The 16972-nt window shown below is 36.3% G+C and overlaps 1 protein-coding gene across 2 annotated transcripts; it reads right to left on the bottom strand.

Annotated features, from left to right (window-relative positions):
* Window positions 1-842: 842 nt before the first annotated feature.
* On the bottom strand, window positions 843-16567 carry MARCH5 (membrane-associated ring finger (C3HC4) 5). Of its 2 annotated transcripts, none has more exons than XM_009323265.1 (6): window positions 16522-16567; window positions 14732-14934; window positions 9238-9368; window positions 5198-5381; window positions 4604-4770; window positions 843-3386 (listed from the first exon to the last, which is right to left on the bottom strand). In XM_009323265.1, the coding sequence occupies exons 1-6, from the start codon at window positions 16548-16550 to the stop codon at window positions 3270-3272; spliced, it is 831 nt and encodes a 276-aa protein (XP_009321540.1). In that variant the 5' UTR covers window positions 16551-16567; the 3' UTR covers window positions 843-3269. The 2 variants fall into 2 exon arrangements, with proteins under 2 accessions (XP_009321540.1, XP_009321541.1); XM_009323266.1 differs by having other exon boundaries at window positions 9238-9338.
* Between the last annotated feature and the right edge of the window lie 405 nt (window positions 16568-16972).

Below are 16972 nucleotides of genomic sequence, written 5' to 3'. Positions count from 1 at the left end.
GCTAGTAAAAAGCTACTCTGAACAACCCTCAAACACCTACTCCATAAACCTGTCCAAGTTCCACAGAATTATTCCACATTTAAAAGAGGGGACTCCTCACAGCTGCCACGATAAACATTATGCAGCTGAAATTCTACTAACAATTGTGTCCTCAATTAAAAGAGATAATGCTGACTGAAGTCACAATACCTAAGCATATCTTTTCTTACAAGCACAGAACTACTCTAAATGCTGGAGAGGCCTTAAATAGCTACATGGTTGGATCCTTCTCTGATAACCAGGGGAGACAGCTAACCTTTGAGAAACAGCTCCAGATGAGGAGGGAATTAATATACTTCAAACCAGGCAAATCATGCAAATTGTTACAAAGAAAAGCTTTTGCAGGGGAAAGAGGATGAAGGAAAGAACCACCATTCAAACAAAAAAAAAAAGTGACAAGTACAGTAGGGTTCCATCTAAATCTAAGAGTTTAAGATAGGAGGGGAAAGAGAAGGGGAGAAGCATCTCTATGTATTTACATAATCACAGCTCAGATAATTTGCATTGATGTAATGGCAGCCTAGGAGAAACCAAGTTACAGATAAGAAGGTACACTGAGAAATGCTAGGTAACATTCCATATTCCTTGTTCTGAAAGTAATGGGACATAAATTAGCCATTAGTGGAAAAAATACTTCCTACAGCCAGTATCATCTTTCTCAACGAAAAGGGATCGTGTATTCCCCAAATAAATGCTGCACATCAGCCAACCCAGAGATATGTAGTAACTCCCAACCCCGGTTCTGTATTACCAGTTGTTCCATGTTGCAACAATTCTTTTGCTTTAATTGTTTGAGAAATGCATTCCCCTACATCATTTATTGATCACTAGAGAGGAAAAAAAAAGTACAAGAAATGTAACTTTAAAGTCCTATAGTAATTCTTCCTTCATCCCCAAGACATTTCTTTAGGCTATCAACTTAAAATTGATTACCTAAATCCTTAGATATGCATTAAAACAAAACACATTTTTCATTCAGAAGTTTTGCTACAGGCTTTTGTTCAACTGACAAAATACACCAGGGAGTATAAAAAATATTTATTCAACCTAATTTAATGTAACTATAATTTGCAATACTTAAAAACAAGATTTACAACAGAGTAATGACCTTCTGCTACTCAGGTGAAGTCATTTCATAATCCATACAGTATTCTTATAATTTTATTTTTACAATAGCTTTAACTTCCAGAGGAGACAATGAGCTTTCCCATGGAACAAGTTTCAAACCCACTCATTTGCATCATTCAATTCTTCATGAGACTTTAAAAAACAGTAATAAATTGGTTGGAAATCTATACAGTGAAGACCACTGAAAAGCTGTTTTCTCAAAATGAGGAATTCTTAAGAAATACGTATTATATTGTTTCAAGACTATCTTACAGAAAGCAGCAACTTTCAGAGGTTGCTACTCTATATTTAGAGTTTTATATAAAAGTGAGCCCACTAAGACAAATATAATCAGCAGACTTACAAGATTATACTAATTCTTCAGTTACAGCAAGAACCTCAAAAGTATTTGATATTGATTGAATGTATAATTTTCAATACCTGTATAGTTTGAATACTAGTTGGTCATTATATACACTTTTGTACAGTTCTAAAATATTACATCTCAGTAATGAAGATAAACATACTATAGAAAAGGTACCATATTTTGAATTTCTCTAACATACATTATTGCAGTCAAATATGAATTCCATTCTGCAACTGCTTCATTTCTGGTGAAAAGAAATATTTACTTATGAATACTTCAACTAAAAGATTTTTTTAAACCTTTCTCCATGCCTATGACATACTAACACGAACAAGAAAAAAACAAAATAACTTTGAGAAAAACAAATAAATTGTTGTTAAGAAAAGCCTTCAAGTACTAGATCTAGGTTAGGTCTAGTATGAATATTAAATGGCCGTATTACATTTGTCAAAATTTAACTTCACAAAACAGTTTCTGTTGAAATTAAGTTTATAAATCAATCAAATAGCTGAAGTGCTAATGTCTTCCTCAGCTGGCTACTTCGAACATATTATAACAGTAAAGCTTACTGTATAAATAAACTTCGTTTATTACACATTTAAGATTTATCCTTTAGTCCTTTACAGAATGGAGCCAAGTTGTCTTAAAAGTGTCTAGCCTGCTGGTATGTACCATGCTCAGATTAGGTACCCAACATGTAGTGTCACCCCCTTCCAGCTGATCCTTCCACTAGAATCCTTCCACTGTCTGTCCTTCCACTAGATGTGGTAGGGGCAGAAGAGAGCCTAGTCCTAGTACAGAGCCAAGTTAAGCACCCAGGTCTGGAAATTTAGAAGGATGCCCTAATCTGTCAGTTTAAATGTAGCTTTAGTGTTCAATGTTGTTTCCTCACACTTCTCCTGCTCTTTGTACTTGTATGGATATTTACATAATCAAAAGGAACATGAAAACTAAACAAGTGCTCTAATACTTAACTACAAAATAAGCAACTGAAATTTACTTCGCCCCATGTAATTATTTTACAGTGGAGGAAAAAAAATGCTATCCAGCACCAGTTACAAAACAGTAAAAGAGCCATGAGAAAAGAACACTAGGCACTGCAGAAGATACAGGACAGTAAAAATTATCAGTAATAAAATAGTCACCTGGAAGCCATGCTAATTTCAACACCTAATACTTAGGTGGCTAAAACTGACAGACAACTCCTGTAGAGGGTGATCTACCTTCTGCTTTCTCTGACCAGTCATTTGAGTATTTTACACTCCCTGTTTGATACCAGCAAAAACCAAGGAAATCTTTATTGACTGATGTCCTGCAATTACTTCTCCTTGGTGATGACTCACACTCCTTTCTAAAAAAATTCCCTTCATTGTGTGAAATGCTGAACTAGATGATAGCGTGGGTATGAAAACACGTATAGAAAAGGCATTTGAATATAGCCTACGTTAACTACACAAGTTAGTGTTCTTGTTCTATAGTTGATGCTTTTTTTTTCCATTCAGCATATTGGCTCAAAGAAAATAATTCAGAAGCCTGTTGCCCAACAGAAATACCCAAAAATAATGAAAGCCAAGTCACATTCTTAGGTTCAGTAGTTGCTGGAAGGATTTACCCTGCCACAAGACAATGCTTTATTAAAGAAAAAAAATAGGAGCAGCAACTTATCACAATTCTCCACTACTGTGCAATAATGATGGAACCAATACAACATGGAAACCTGTTAGGTGAGACTGTACGACATCTGGAGATCACAGCCTTATGCTCCTTCTTGCTCAGGATAATTTAAAATTTTGCGATGAGCTTGGCGCAAATATTGCTGCTGTTTGAAGTAAACCTTAAAAGCTCCTTTTATAGCAACAAAAGCAATTCCACCCTGAAATAAAAAGATATTTTGAAAACCTGCACAGTTCAGTGTCATAACATTGCAAGTGTTCTTTTTAAAAATTTCTGGTCAAAGAAGATTTATTTTCCAATCATACAGAATTTTCTTTTGAAGTTTAGCTAATTAGTTCAATTCCAACTGAGTATCTCAAAGTTTTCTGTCACAATGCACAATTACAGAGGTTAGTGTTACTTAAAGGGATTACCTATTGGATCTATAAAACTTTCAAAAGCTTTTATTTGCTTGGAAGTCTGACAAATTTTCTAAAAAAAATAATCAAAATACATCCTATTTAAAGAACAAAGTAAAATGCAGATACGTATCTGCTTTCCTCCCTTTCTCTGAATATATACTATACATGACACAAGGGAATAATACTAACTACCATTCTATAATCACTGTGAAGAAGGCCACTTGCCAAAAGCAAGTGTGGAGTGAAATAAAAATCTGGTTTTTGTAAAACAAACTTTTTTCCCCAAAAAGTTTTATAGTATGTTTATCTCAAGTCTTCAAAATAAAAAGAGACACTAAGCTGCCTTTAGTCTGCATGAGCAGTTGTAATGTCACTGTTTCTTCCATATGGAAGAGGGGTGCGTTAACATGTTGGAACTGAAAACAGGGGCTGAAGTGACTGTCAGATGACTAGGGATACCAGCTTACCAAACTCAGTGTGCTTCCCCTTGAAAGGCTGCAAGCCAGAGAGGTTATTCACAAAGGAAGAGATTGTCTCCTCTCTTTGTCCTGCCCCCTCCATTCAACTTCTTTGGAGGGTTTATTTTTCTCTCCTTATTTTAATAAGTAACAAAGGGATTCTCCCAAAGAATTAGTAAACAGAAGTTAATATGAAAAGGTTGATAATATAAACCCCAGTCTTCCCATGCAGAGATTGTTCTTAGAAGATGCTGGTTCCTCATCTTCATTATCACCCTTAATTACTGCTAAGATCTGCCTAGTACAGTACCAGATACAAGTTTCAGCCTTGTCTAGAATTGAGATTAGCTTCAGTCACAAGGACAAAGTCTCACAAACGTGATGCTTGTCTACTGCCAAGATAGGCAACCTTAAAAAAAAAACCCTTTCCCTTAATCAAATGCGACTCTTAAGTTCCAGATCAATTTATGTACCTTTTTACTTTTCCTCCCTCCCCCCACAACACTTCATATTGCCGTATTATAATTGTTCATGAAACAAACAATACTGAATCTTACCAAGATTGTCCTTTGTAAATTTGAGTTAACACTGCTGAACATCAGCTTGCCAACTATCGTGGCAATAGTAGGGAAAACTAGAGCTCCACATAGAATACGTGTAGCAGAGACATGATCTGCCAAAGGGTTGGCCTCTGCTGGAATACGAGGAACAGGACATCCAATGCCTAAAGGGGTGAGAGTGGGGGAAGAAAAGGTTATATAGCCACTACCTCAGACAGAACACAGAAAGCACATTAGTGCCCACCCCCCACTCCATTATAAATCTATAGCCCAATTACTTTGAGAGCTATCCCTCTTCTCAGTGAATATTGTTTCCGTTAAATGACTGTATTAATTTCTACTTTCAAATAAGACCCATGGTTTTTAGTAGCTTGTTTTGTTACTAAGGCTTTAATTGAAACCATGCTCCTGCTTCTCTTGCCCCACCTTTCTCACTAGGTACTATACACACACAGTCTGAATAGACGAACATAAAATAGAGGGAAGGTGTTACCACTTTAACTTAAGAATGGCGAAAACTACTTGCCTATCCCCATCTCCTAAAGGCACCAATTCAAGCCTGATATTTCCTTTTACATTTAATCACATTACCTGGAAATATGCTGTTCAAAATTTGTAGCTTATTAGAGTATTTGCGCCACAGTCTGAGCACATAGTCCTCCCAACGAATCATCTTGCCCAATATTAGCATGACTGGGATAGTGGGAAGTCCAATCAAAAGAAATAAAGGATCAGCTCTCTCCATGACATCAAGACCTTCTTTGTGACCCACAACCTGGTAAATATGTATATAGTTGACAAACATAACAAAGACCACAACTGAACAAATGCAACTTATAAAAATTCTAGTTTGTTTGGGGCTGCCCGTGCATTTTAGGAAAAAAAGAATAATACTGTTTTACCTAATGTACTCAGTTTTCCCTTTGCATCCTTGATTGCTTATCAAGTGTAATGCAACCTACCAGCCCTAATTTGCAAGTCATTAATCTTGCAGAGAGCTGTAACACAATTCCTTACCATCAAGAAAAATTTCATGTGCTTCTGTATGAGTAAAAGCTTAAACATCTGAAATATCAAAATAGCATGCTTTCCAAAACACACAGAAGAATTTACAATTTTAGAATGATTAATTCTACACTCAGAAATTGATTAGATACTAGTCTTTAAAGGATAAATTGTAGCAAGTATCTCAGGATGTTTTAAGCAAAAATTTATGTTATTTAGGAATACCTTATGCAACAGAGATCACAGTATTAAAAAGTATTGCTTCTCTAGACGATGCAGGAAGAGGTACATTATTTTCAACTGTAGTGGAGATAGCAGCATATCTTCACTTGTACTTTATTTTTAAATGTGGTTAGTGCTATGATTTCAAAGGATAGTCATTACCAATGTGTCTAAACCTTTCTACTGGCACATAAAAAAAATAATCAGACTTTGCAGTTTATAAGATACAGGTATTAAAGCTGTAACAGAACAGTGCATTATGTCTTCCTAAAAAGTACATACTTTTTATTTAAAATAAGTAACTCTAATAGGGCTGAGGACAAAAAAAGAAATTGAAGTGGTAGATACCCTCTAGAGTTGTCTCAATTTAAGAATTACTAAATGCTAACAAAGTCCTTGAAGGGCTTCTAGAAAGAATAGGCTCTTTCATTACTTTTTCCATAAGAATCCAGAAAGACTGAAAATACTAAATAGTGTGCTGGTTTTGGCTGGGATATAGTTAGTTTTCTTTACCGTAGCCGGTATGGGGCTGTGTTTTAGATTTGTGCTGAAAACAGCGTTGATAACACAGGGATGTTTTAGGTATTGCTGAGCAGTGCTGACACAGAGTCAAGGCCTTTTCTGCTTCTTACCCCACCCCACCAGCAAGCAGGCTGGGGGGGCACAAGAAGCTGGGAGGGGACACAGCCAGGACAGCTGACCCCAACTGGCCAAAGGGACATTCCACACCACGTGACGTCATGCTCAGCATGTAAAGCTGGGGGAAGAAGAAGGAAGGGGGGGACACATTTGGAGTGATGACGTTTGTCTTCCCAAGTAACCATTACGCATGATGGAGCCCTGCTTTCCTGGAGATGGCTGAACACCTGCCTGCCCATGGGAAGGAGTGAATGAATTCCTTGTTTTGCTTTGCTTGCGTGTGCGGCTTTTGCTTTACCTATTAAACCATCTTTATCTCAACCCACGAGTTTTCTCACTTTTACCCTTCTGATTCTCTCCCCCATCCCACCGGGAGGAGTGAGCGAGCAGCTGCGTGGGGCGTAGTTGCCAGCTGGGGTTAAACCACAACAAATAGTAATTATTACATTTGTCAGGCACTGGATTTCCTGATGCGTTTTCATTGACTTCTTGTTCTCCCCACAAATGCAAAAAGCTATCAAGTCTTCACTTGCACAATACTTAGAATTAGATGGTAAGAACATGCAACAATAGCAAAATGGAATAGGTGGGACACAGGGAAGAAGGTAGGGTAAAGCACCACAGTACCTTCAAACTGTACTTTTTAGTCTTGCTTTGAAAACCATTCCATTTTATTCTTCTAGAACAGGAAGTTATGTTATACACCACATCCTCTAAAAATAGGGATAACCAATATTGTTGCTGCCAAAAAGTTATTCCTTCAAAAAAAATGTTCAGCATTTGTCTTCCAGCTTCTTCACTATCTTCCACCCAAATTGTGATGTCTTACACTATCCTTCTTCTCCTTATAGTCCTTGTCCGTCAAAAAAAGCCTCAGTATCTTGTCTTTCTTGCTTTAGATTACTATTTCTGTTTTCGGTAACCCCATATGACTTGTTACTGACTTCTCTACCACTGTAGTCATAATGTCAATTCTGTATTTATTTTTCTCCATCTGAAGCTTAACCTTTAAAAATAGCTTTTGCGCTTCTCTCTGGCCCTTCAACTGAAGGAAAGAGTCTGAAATGCATCAGGAAACAAGTTGTATTAAACCTAGCAAATTTGGGGTGGCAAAAGGGGTGGAACAGTTTCCCTCCACTCCCAGTTTAATTTCCTCCATTATAAGCAAAAATAAGTTATTCTCTTACCTAGCGCGCCATCCATATGATCAAAACCACCATTAAGTCAGAGGAAAATAGCTAGTTCTTCATACTGGGATTTGACCAGCTCTCTTCACTAATGTAGATGTGAAGCTGTAACCATGCAGTTGCTCAGCTAGACCCACAACTTCCCTTCGCTTAAGGCCAGATCCTCATTTCAAAAGCAGAACAACGACAGAAAGGAGCATTTATCTTTCCATTTGGTTATGTAGTTCTAGAGAAGCTAAAAAGGTCATATAAGTTCCTATAGAAAAAGGCTCAGTGTAGCAGTGAGCAAGGAGATAAGGACTGGTACATTTCACGAAGTCTAGCTGTAGTACTACCGCTGGTTGCAGTGTTCTCTAAGGGCCACAACAAGAACAAAATATCAGATGAGGAAATTCCTAAGTGTACCACTCTAATATAGAGACTCATCCACTGGAATGGAGGAAGCTTTGAAAATCATTATACATCACTTACGCAGCCGCTTGACCCTGGCCACACCAGTACCAGGGAGACTGCATGAACTCATTTGGGCTCCGCTTCAAGTGGTTGTCATATGCATTTCTGCTATGAGATCACATACAAACAGAACTAAAATAGCACATAATCTTGAGATGGAGTGACTTGTAGAACTGCAGGGCAGTACCACACAATTCAAGAAAAAGTAGTGCCATATGATGTACATGGATAAGGCTGCACAGGTTGTATATTTAAGATTAGAACTGTGTAAGGAATACTTATTAGCATACAGATTTGTTAATTCTAGCTATAACTGAATTAGCATCAGAAATACTTTTATGCTTTCAGGCAAGACACAGGTTATGGGCTTGATATAAGAAAATCAACAACTAAAATGGTAACAAAGGTCCTAGTTGTACAACCTATGAAAATTCTTGTCTTGTAGTCAAACTAGGACAGCCATGAATGAGTCTTTCCATAGTTAAGTCTACCGCCTGTCAACATTATTTTTCTATTTAAATAGCAAGTTCACAGAACAGAAGCAGGAAAAATAAGGGTTTTTTTTCCCCATTTCAACTAACTATACAGTCTGAAGTAACTAAAAGAACATACTATTAATTTGCAGGGTTTTGCACTTGTTTATGAATTAATCGCATGATTCAGAGCATGCATTTTCCTTTATACAATAGAAAGTGGTAGGACTAAAAAATTCACCATATCTCAACCCTTAGAATGTTACCAGCAAAATTTTTTTACAGGTAAAAGAAGAGATTAGTCTCATGTCTTTTCTGAAGAATTAGACTACCCATTATTAGTAGTTAGGTGGTAATGGCACCTTTTCTGTACGAACAGAAGTGGGTTCACCAGCCTGCCATACAAAGGGCAGCCAGCTGCAGTAGTAGTGAATTTTGTTAGTTGCAGACTGAACCACTTGGCTTTATACAGTACAATCAGTCAGAAGTGAAAAGCTTTCTATCCACCCATCTTCAATTCATTTGTTAACTACACTGAAAGTGCTGAAAGCAGCTAAAGCATGTTTTTAAGCCAAGGAAAGAGGAGTCTTAATTGAGTTTTTCTTTAGAAAACTTTCTTCAAAGCTGGTAAGATGAGGGAATACACATGTACCTGCATCACCGTCACAGCTCCATATGTAACAGCCGTCCAGTATATAGAGCCCACCATTATTCCAGCTGCAGCAAATGGACATGCCTTTGAGATCAGTCGATCTGCAAGATCCAAAACGTAAACAACTGGACCTATGATAAAGGAAAAGCAAGGTTTCAAGATATATATATACACACACATATACATGCGCGCATACTGAAGAAAGCTCTCAGCATCTATCACTGATAAGAAAGAATGAACTTGGCAAAATACAAGTCTGACATCCCACACATGCTGTTTAAATGAAAACATATAATTAAAAAGCTACTAAGCTAAACTTGTAACTTATTTCTACCTACCATTTCAGTCACCGCAACATCTTTCTGAGAGATTAATATACTGATTAGAGCACTGACTGATTTACCCATTAAAGTTGACTAGCTTCCTTTGTCTGTGTTGAATCAGAATTGTTCTGTTGTAGAAAACATATTAGGCTTAGCGGCTTTTTTGTTAGATATTTTAGTTTTCAAAAGGAAGAAATGCTAATTAGTTGTAATGTACTTCACGTGCTTATCTTTGACAGTTTCACCTGAGAACTCTGTCACTAAACTATCCTGCTCTACAGTAGAAAGTAGCACAGTCAATATGAAAGATTCCTTCCGCTGGAAGAGGCTGCATTCAATATTTGTAGATGACCACCTCTTAAATGTTGGAGGGAAAAACCTCCTGTTCAGGTTATTTAGTGCCTTTGACAACAATGCAAGAATAGAGTTTCATTGTTCTGTCTATGGACAACTGCACTTTCTAGACTTACACAGAGGAAGACATTGCCCTGACCAACTTTGGTGAGGTAAACAAGGGCATGCTTGCCCATTCTCTTTGAGAGACTGCAAGAGCACCAGCAAAGCAAAAGCCAGAAGTTGAAGTCTGAAATGTATGTATGGAAGTGAAAAATGTCATCACCATGATCAGATTCCACACTACTTTTGTATTTGTCAGCTAATTCTACATAAAGACTGTCCTCCTCCAGCTCATATGCATGAATAGTTTTTAGCTCCCTCCTACTTTTTCCTACCGAAATCAGTGAAAATTAAAGTTACTCTCAAAACCAGCCTATAGGCATTCAAGTAACTAATCCTCCATGTCTCTCATCACAGTTTACCCACTCTGGCCTGTAATTCTTTTACTACTTCCTAATCATTCATCTTTTTTTTTTTTTTTTTGGGGGGGGGGGGGGGAGGAGTGATCTGTGGAGCAATGGTGTTAAATGACTTACTGAAGTCCTGATATACTAGATGTACAGGACTTCCACTAGATAAATTTTAATTGCCAGGCTGTTTTCTATACCTATCCTGAGTTGTATGCCATCTTCCTCCTGACCTCCAATTAATCAAAACTTGTTCTGACCTTGCACAGAATTGAGAAGATTAGGTGCCAAGGATTTCTTTCTTTTTTACCTTTCTAAAGGTAAAGGTATTGTATTTGGCATTCTCCAAATATAGAAAGATCACTTGCAGTTCAGTTCTTAGCTTGAATACTCCTAGTACATAACAATTTTATATTCTTAGTTTTTTAGGGTGGTGGTAACTTAGCACTTGTTCCCAAAGAGATTGTCTCTGAACTATCATATTTACACCAAATGAATTAAAAATTGTGCATTTAAACATACAATCAAGAGTTGAAATTCACTTCAAAAGAAGTTTGCAGAAAATTTACTTCTGTCAGCCACACTGACAAAATTGTGACTCCTGTTTCATGACTTAGTTGGTTCTTCTCTTTCAAGAGAACAGCTCTAGTGTGAATGCTTTCAGAATAACCTCTTCTACTCAGCTCAAGTCAGCCAGTGAAAACAAGCAACAAGAACATCTAATTGAACTTGTTCATTGTCATGTTTTATCAGCACTGGTATTCTTGTAAAGCATTCCTAAATACATCTGTTTTGTGGTGGGGTTTATTTTTCCTTTTTTTTTTTTAAAAAAAAGAACAGGGTAGGATTTTACATACTGTTTGTACAGCGGTAGCATCCAGAGACCTTGTAGAAGGATTGCAACTTTTTTTTCCCCATACACAGGTATGTGTGCGAATACCATATTGAAGAGCTGCAATTTAAACACATTTAGCTTATATGCAGTCTTGACAGAAGTCATTGCAAATATTGCCAAGTTATGTATCAGACTAGTGGGCAGCCCTAAGCAACCTGGGCAGAATACTGCTTAATGTACTCTCTACTTCAGCTCTGCTGGAGCCTCAAGTTCTTAACCTACTACTCACGTACTTCAAATTGGTTACCTGTGCATGCATCTTCTAGTACAGCATGCATTCTTTGTTTTAGTAGTAAGTTCTAGTTTTAAGGGCAGGAAGCATCCTCCTATGTGGCTTGTAAGACAGTAAACACCTCACCAGCACCCTGCTTCAAATACACCAACCAATGTAAATTAGTCCATAAGTAATTGACAATGTGTAACTGCAGAGTTAATTTACTCTCAAGTTGAGCATGCTATTATTGATTAGCTACCAAAATTAAAGGGTTTCTGAAGAAGGAACACTACTCAAAATACAAAGAACTGGAACAAGCAGTTCAACTGTATTAAGTTATGTTTAACTTTCCAGGACAGACTTAAGAAAGTGCTGGGATGTCTATCAATGTGCTGAAAGTAGCAACAAGGTCATAACTGCAAGTACTAAATGCATGGTAATTTACACATCTTGACTGTTTCCCACAGTCACTGAAAAAGTTTAGTTGTACCATTTTGAAAACTTACATTTGTTTGAAGAAGGTGAAGACAAGAGACAAAAAACCCATCATATTTGTCAAGTCCGAAAGGGCAATACAAAGTACTAAGCTTACCTTATACATCTTGACAAGGTGATAGGGCAATAGCAGAAGTCTAACACTAAAAGTACTAACAAATTGCACCTACTGATACTAATCATTAAAAGAAGCAAGCTACAGAATTGCATATAGAATCTTGAGAAAAGACTAGAAAAAACATTGTTCCAATGATTTTTTTTTTTTATTAGCCCTTTAGGAAGGAAGTAGTGAGAAAGGAGGAAAAATGTAACTTTAAGATGGTATTAAGGAAGAAGCAGGAAATTAAATATTACTGACATACAAATTAAAGAAGGAAATATAAAACAAAAAATATTTTTCATTTTGTAAAAACTACCGTGCTTTAACAGAGCTTTTTCTGCCAAACTCTGTTTTCTATTTATTAAACTGAAATAGTTATCTAAAAAGATACTTCGGTTACTTTCAAAGTGGCAATAATATTTTCCTATTTAATAAAAAAGTTCTCAGAAGAGAGGAAAACAGCTAGTAAGAACACAGTTACTACCAATCTCTAAAATTGATATGCACTACCAAATTTGAAATGGAATTGTATTTTTAAGAAGATGTATCACTAGGGGGGTTGTTTTGAATTGGTAAATACATAAAAAGACACCCACTGTTACTTATAAAGATACTCAGTGATGCCTCCTCAAGTTGGTATTACTTCAAAACTATAACCATAAAAGAAGGGAGTGCCCTACCACAGAAATTTATTTTTAGAAAAAAAAGTTTCCAGCAGTACATTAGAGAAGTCTTAATGTAAATAAGTTTCTGAACTATGATACCTCAGGGAAACTTTAGTTGTTACTTCTTCCCTGCTCAAGTAATTTTAGTTTCTTGAATGGTATGACTAGTAATGTCTTCAAAAGATACCTGCTGCAGCAGAGATGGGGCTACTGGCAAGACTGCTTGAAAACATCTTACTGTCCTAACTCTGCCTGTGTGACCTTGACTGACTTATAGTTGAGCTGCAATATAACAGTTTTGGGTTACTAGAAAGAGCTACAGAAGGGCAAGACTGTCTCACTTGTTTAAGGCACTTTAACCTCGTGGTTGATGTTTGATGGACGCAAATTAATTTCCCTGCTCTACTACCAATATCTCGTGTACTCTTACACAAGTCTGAATTTTTATGCCCTTCTCATCTTTAGAAATGGAAAAAGATGGTACTGTGAGGGAAAATACATCAAAAGATTCTTGCAAGCCTGCATGCAAGAGCTGAACAACCTCGTGCAAGAATTTTAGGCCAGCTTCAGAAGCTAGAAATGTTAGCATTTAGGAATCTTAGCTTTCAAATAAAGTATGCCACAAATGGCAAGAACAAATGGAAATGCCTTTTGTTGTTTATGTGCACGTATCCTCTCCAAACTATAGGTGCTTCCCCTTTTTCCCATTGCCAAAATAAAATGCAAATGCAGCTCACATTACAATTTCATCATTCAAGATACAAATAAGAATTTTAAACAGCTTCAAGTTTTGTGGTACATTGTAAGTGTCCAGATATCAAACTATTTTTTACCCCAAAGCCAATGCTAAATATTACCATTTGATGCCTTCTTTATGATGGAGATTAAGATTCCTCTCTACCTTAGACTTATAGTGAAACTGAATTGTGGTTGATAGATGAATAACTTGGTAGTAAGTTTCATGCTGGTTTATGTTTTCTTGAATATCAACAATACACTAGTCCATATTTTCTTTCCCATTACTCAGTGTTCCATCATGGAAATAAATGTCATCACCCGTATAAAATTCCCTTCACACCTTAATTTTGTCAGCCCTTATACTAACAGAAAAGAGGTCCTGTCCCAAAGAACTGACAGTACAAGTTATTTTTAGCTGTTTCATCACAGAAATAAGATAATTTAAAAAAAATCTTCTTTAAAATCCTCTAAATGCCTGTACTCTCATGCTATATCAGCATTTCTTTAACAAGCAGTTTTACTTTTGAACAAAATTTAAGTTTCCATGGCAACACTTCATTTTCTTGGCCTACTTAATATACCCCATAGAACATATGGGCAAATGAGGGCTGGAATAACAGCAACCACTGCTAATTTAAATATACGCAACATATTGTGCAGTGTCCTACTCGGCTACTCAAGTAAGTAGACTCTGGAAGACCATCTCCAACTTTTTTCTTTCACCTTGACAAACAGAGCTAGAACAGTGCCCAGCAACCACAGATATTCTGCCTCTTGAATATAGGGCAATATTGACTCAGGAATACCTCCCAAACAAAGTTAAAATGTTTTTCAGGTAATGCAACAGGTTGCTCAGTAAGGTTCTCTGAATTTCCTTTGATAACAGTTTCTGTGCAAGCTGAGGAAAAAAAAAGGGATGCGTTTATGTGCTAATATGTGGCAATTGCTGAAAGAAGTAACCCTCTGCTCAACAAGGAAAAAAAAAAAATCACATTAACCATGAATTAATTATAGGTCAATCACTTATAAGACTTATCAATACACCTAAGTGGAACACATCCAAAATTTTCAGAAGGTATTTAACTAAGCCACCGAATAGGACGCGAGCAGAATATAAAGTTATTTCTTTGTCTGGAAAAGGGACTACACAAGTTTTCAGCAGAAGTGATGCTCTGAGCACAAAAAAGGGAAAAAAAGTAGGAACAATATAAAGAAACAACCCATTATATTATGTTTAAAATTTAAATGATACATATCTTACCTAGCTTTGGAAATACTATTAAATATTCTGCATTGCACTGAGGACAAGCAACTCTAGCAGTACTGTTTCCTCTTTGCTTTTCATCCACCCAGCGCTGTAGACAAGTCTGATGGACCCATTTCGTAGAGCCCCTGCACCTGCAAGGTCTCACCCACTCTGCTGTCCGATCATCCTCATCAGTAGCAAAACAAACCCAGCAGCTTCTGTAATTACAGGAAGGAAAAAAGAAGATTTTTTTTGCTACTTTTACATGCTTAAAATAAACTTTCACACCTGAAAGCATGTACTTTTAGAAAATGTGCACCTAGAGGAGATGATTCTTGTTGCTTCATTCCTAATCACCAAAAATCTAAGTATTTTGTACCACAGTCTTGTTCTGGTATTAGCATAATGTTACAGACAGCTAAACAACTGGTTTTAATACATTCTGAATTACTAATTTAACTTGTAGATAATTTATGAATTAAAAGTATCGAGACTGTAGTTCAACCTCTGAATAATTCAACACATGAAAAATCTATATATTTTTAAATGTATTATCATCTCCTTCTAGAGCAGACATTTTGGTAAGTTTTTAAAATTAAAAATATAAGATCAATACAGTAGTCTGTTACTTGGGAAACTAACTGCAATCCCCTTAAATGACAAAACACCACAAATGATACAATGTATCACAAAACAAACTTAAACTAATTATTTCAATTCATTCCCTCTCTTTGACAAGAGAAAGTACTTCATTCAGATAAATCAATTTTATATAATGTAAGTTAAAGTACTTCAAGAATACTATTGTACCACTACAGGAGCAGATTTCTGCACTGAAGAATTATCTGGATACATAAAATTCAAACATACTAATTCTATAAGGAGAAAAACACAAGACTGACAGGCTATGTGACCTGACCTGAAGAGAGCACACATCCTAGTAATTCCCAGATATCTGATGATTAGGCCAGACCTTTGGACACCTTACAGCTTGCAAGAGAAAGTAAAATATGGATCTAAACTAGGAAAATATCAGATATGTTGACCCCATAATTTAGTTTTTACTTTGAAATAATTTGCCAATTCCCATATTGAAGTTTAGATAATAAACCAGAATCTAACCCAATAAGGATCTTACTACAAATATAATCTGGTTTGATACACTTTCTAAAATAAATATTTTACACAAGCCATTGCAATCAAAGTTAAACCTTTATAAAAGTGTATAGCAACAGCATCCCTATAATTTAACTATCAAGATACAATCTAATTAGACGTTATGCACTAACTGAAGTTTTGCGGCACTATTTTGATGCTTAAGTTTTGTTCTCTTAACAATTTGAGTAACATCGTTAAGATGAAACAGTAAAAGGCTTCTTATGTGTAAACACTAACAGACAGTAATTGAGACAGTAAGAAGCTGAGAAGTGCTCTGGCACTACTAAGCAAAATAATGTTAAGATTCAAGAATCATGATTGTAGTTTCCATACACAGATGTTAGTGGTTCATGACACGTCTCTCCCTCCTCCAGCATTTTTTGTCAGTAATAAACCTTCTTCCTAGCCTTTTAAACTCTTCAATCAAATTTTTCCTTGTTTCAGTTTCTCAACTACTCCTCACTTTTATTCCCTCTCCCCCTCATATTTTTTGTTTCAGTCTGCCCTTTCTGCATCCCATGTCTAACCTTTGTTAGCATGTGGGAGGAGAAATGACAGCTTAGAAGTCCCCTCCAACTCTAGTCATTTTGCCAGATCGTCATATCCTCTCTTATGGAAATCAGTGCTAAATAGTTGTCAGAAAAAACTTGACAAATTTATACTTGAACATATACATACTGAAGGTCTTTCCTCGGCACCCCTTCAAAAAAAAAAAGAAACAACGCTGTAACTAACTAAAGCTTGTTAGACAAAATTTAGAAGGAATTTACATGCACAGCAAGGGCCAATCTTACTAGAGCCACTTTCAAAGCAACAAAAATACAGTAATTACTTTGAAAGGTCACTATTTTCTCCCTAGCATGTCACTTGTAAACAGGTTGGGGGCTTTGTTTTTGTTTTGTTTTTAAACTCCTCTATGAGGGAAAAGGAGGGGGGAAAATCTACAACGGGAAACTTGAATTTTGTCAGGCTCAAACTTGAAGTAATGAAAAATACCGTTATCTAACAGCTTCCCTTTAAGACCTCACTATTTTGGATAGTATTCTATTTGTAAACTGAAAGTGTTTCTCTACAGAAGAATAACCATGTTTTGTTTAT

The sequence above is a fragment of the Pygoscelis adeliae genome, unplaced genomic scaffold (genome assembly GCF_000699105.1).
Source record: "Pygoscelis adeliae isolate BGI_AS28 unplaced genomic scaffold, ASM69910v1 Scaffold294, whole genome shotgun sequence".
NCBI lineage: Eukaryota > Metazoa > Chordata > Aves > Sphenisciformes > Spheniscidae > Pygoscelis > Pygoscelis adeliae.
Note: the sequence above shows the minus strand (reverse complement) of the source record. Positions and strands in the feature narration are given on the sequence as shown.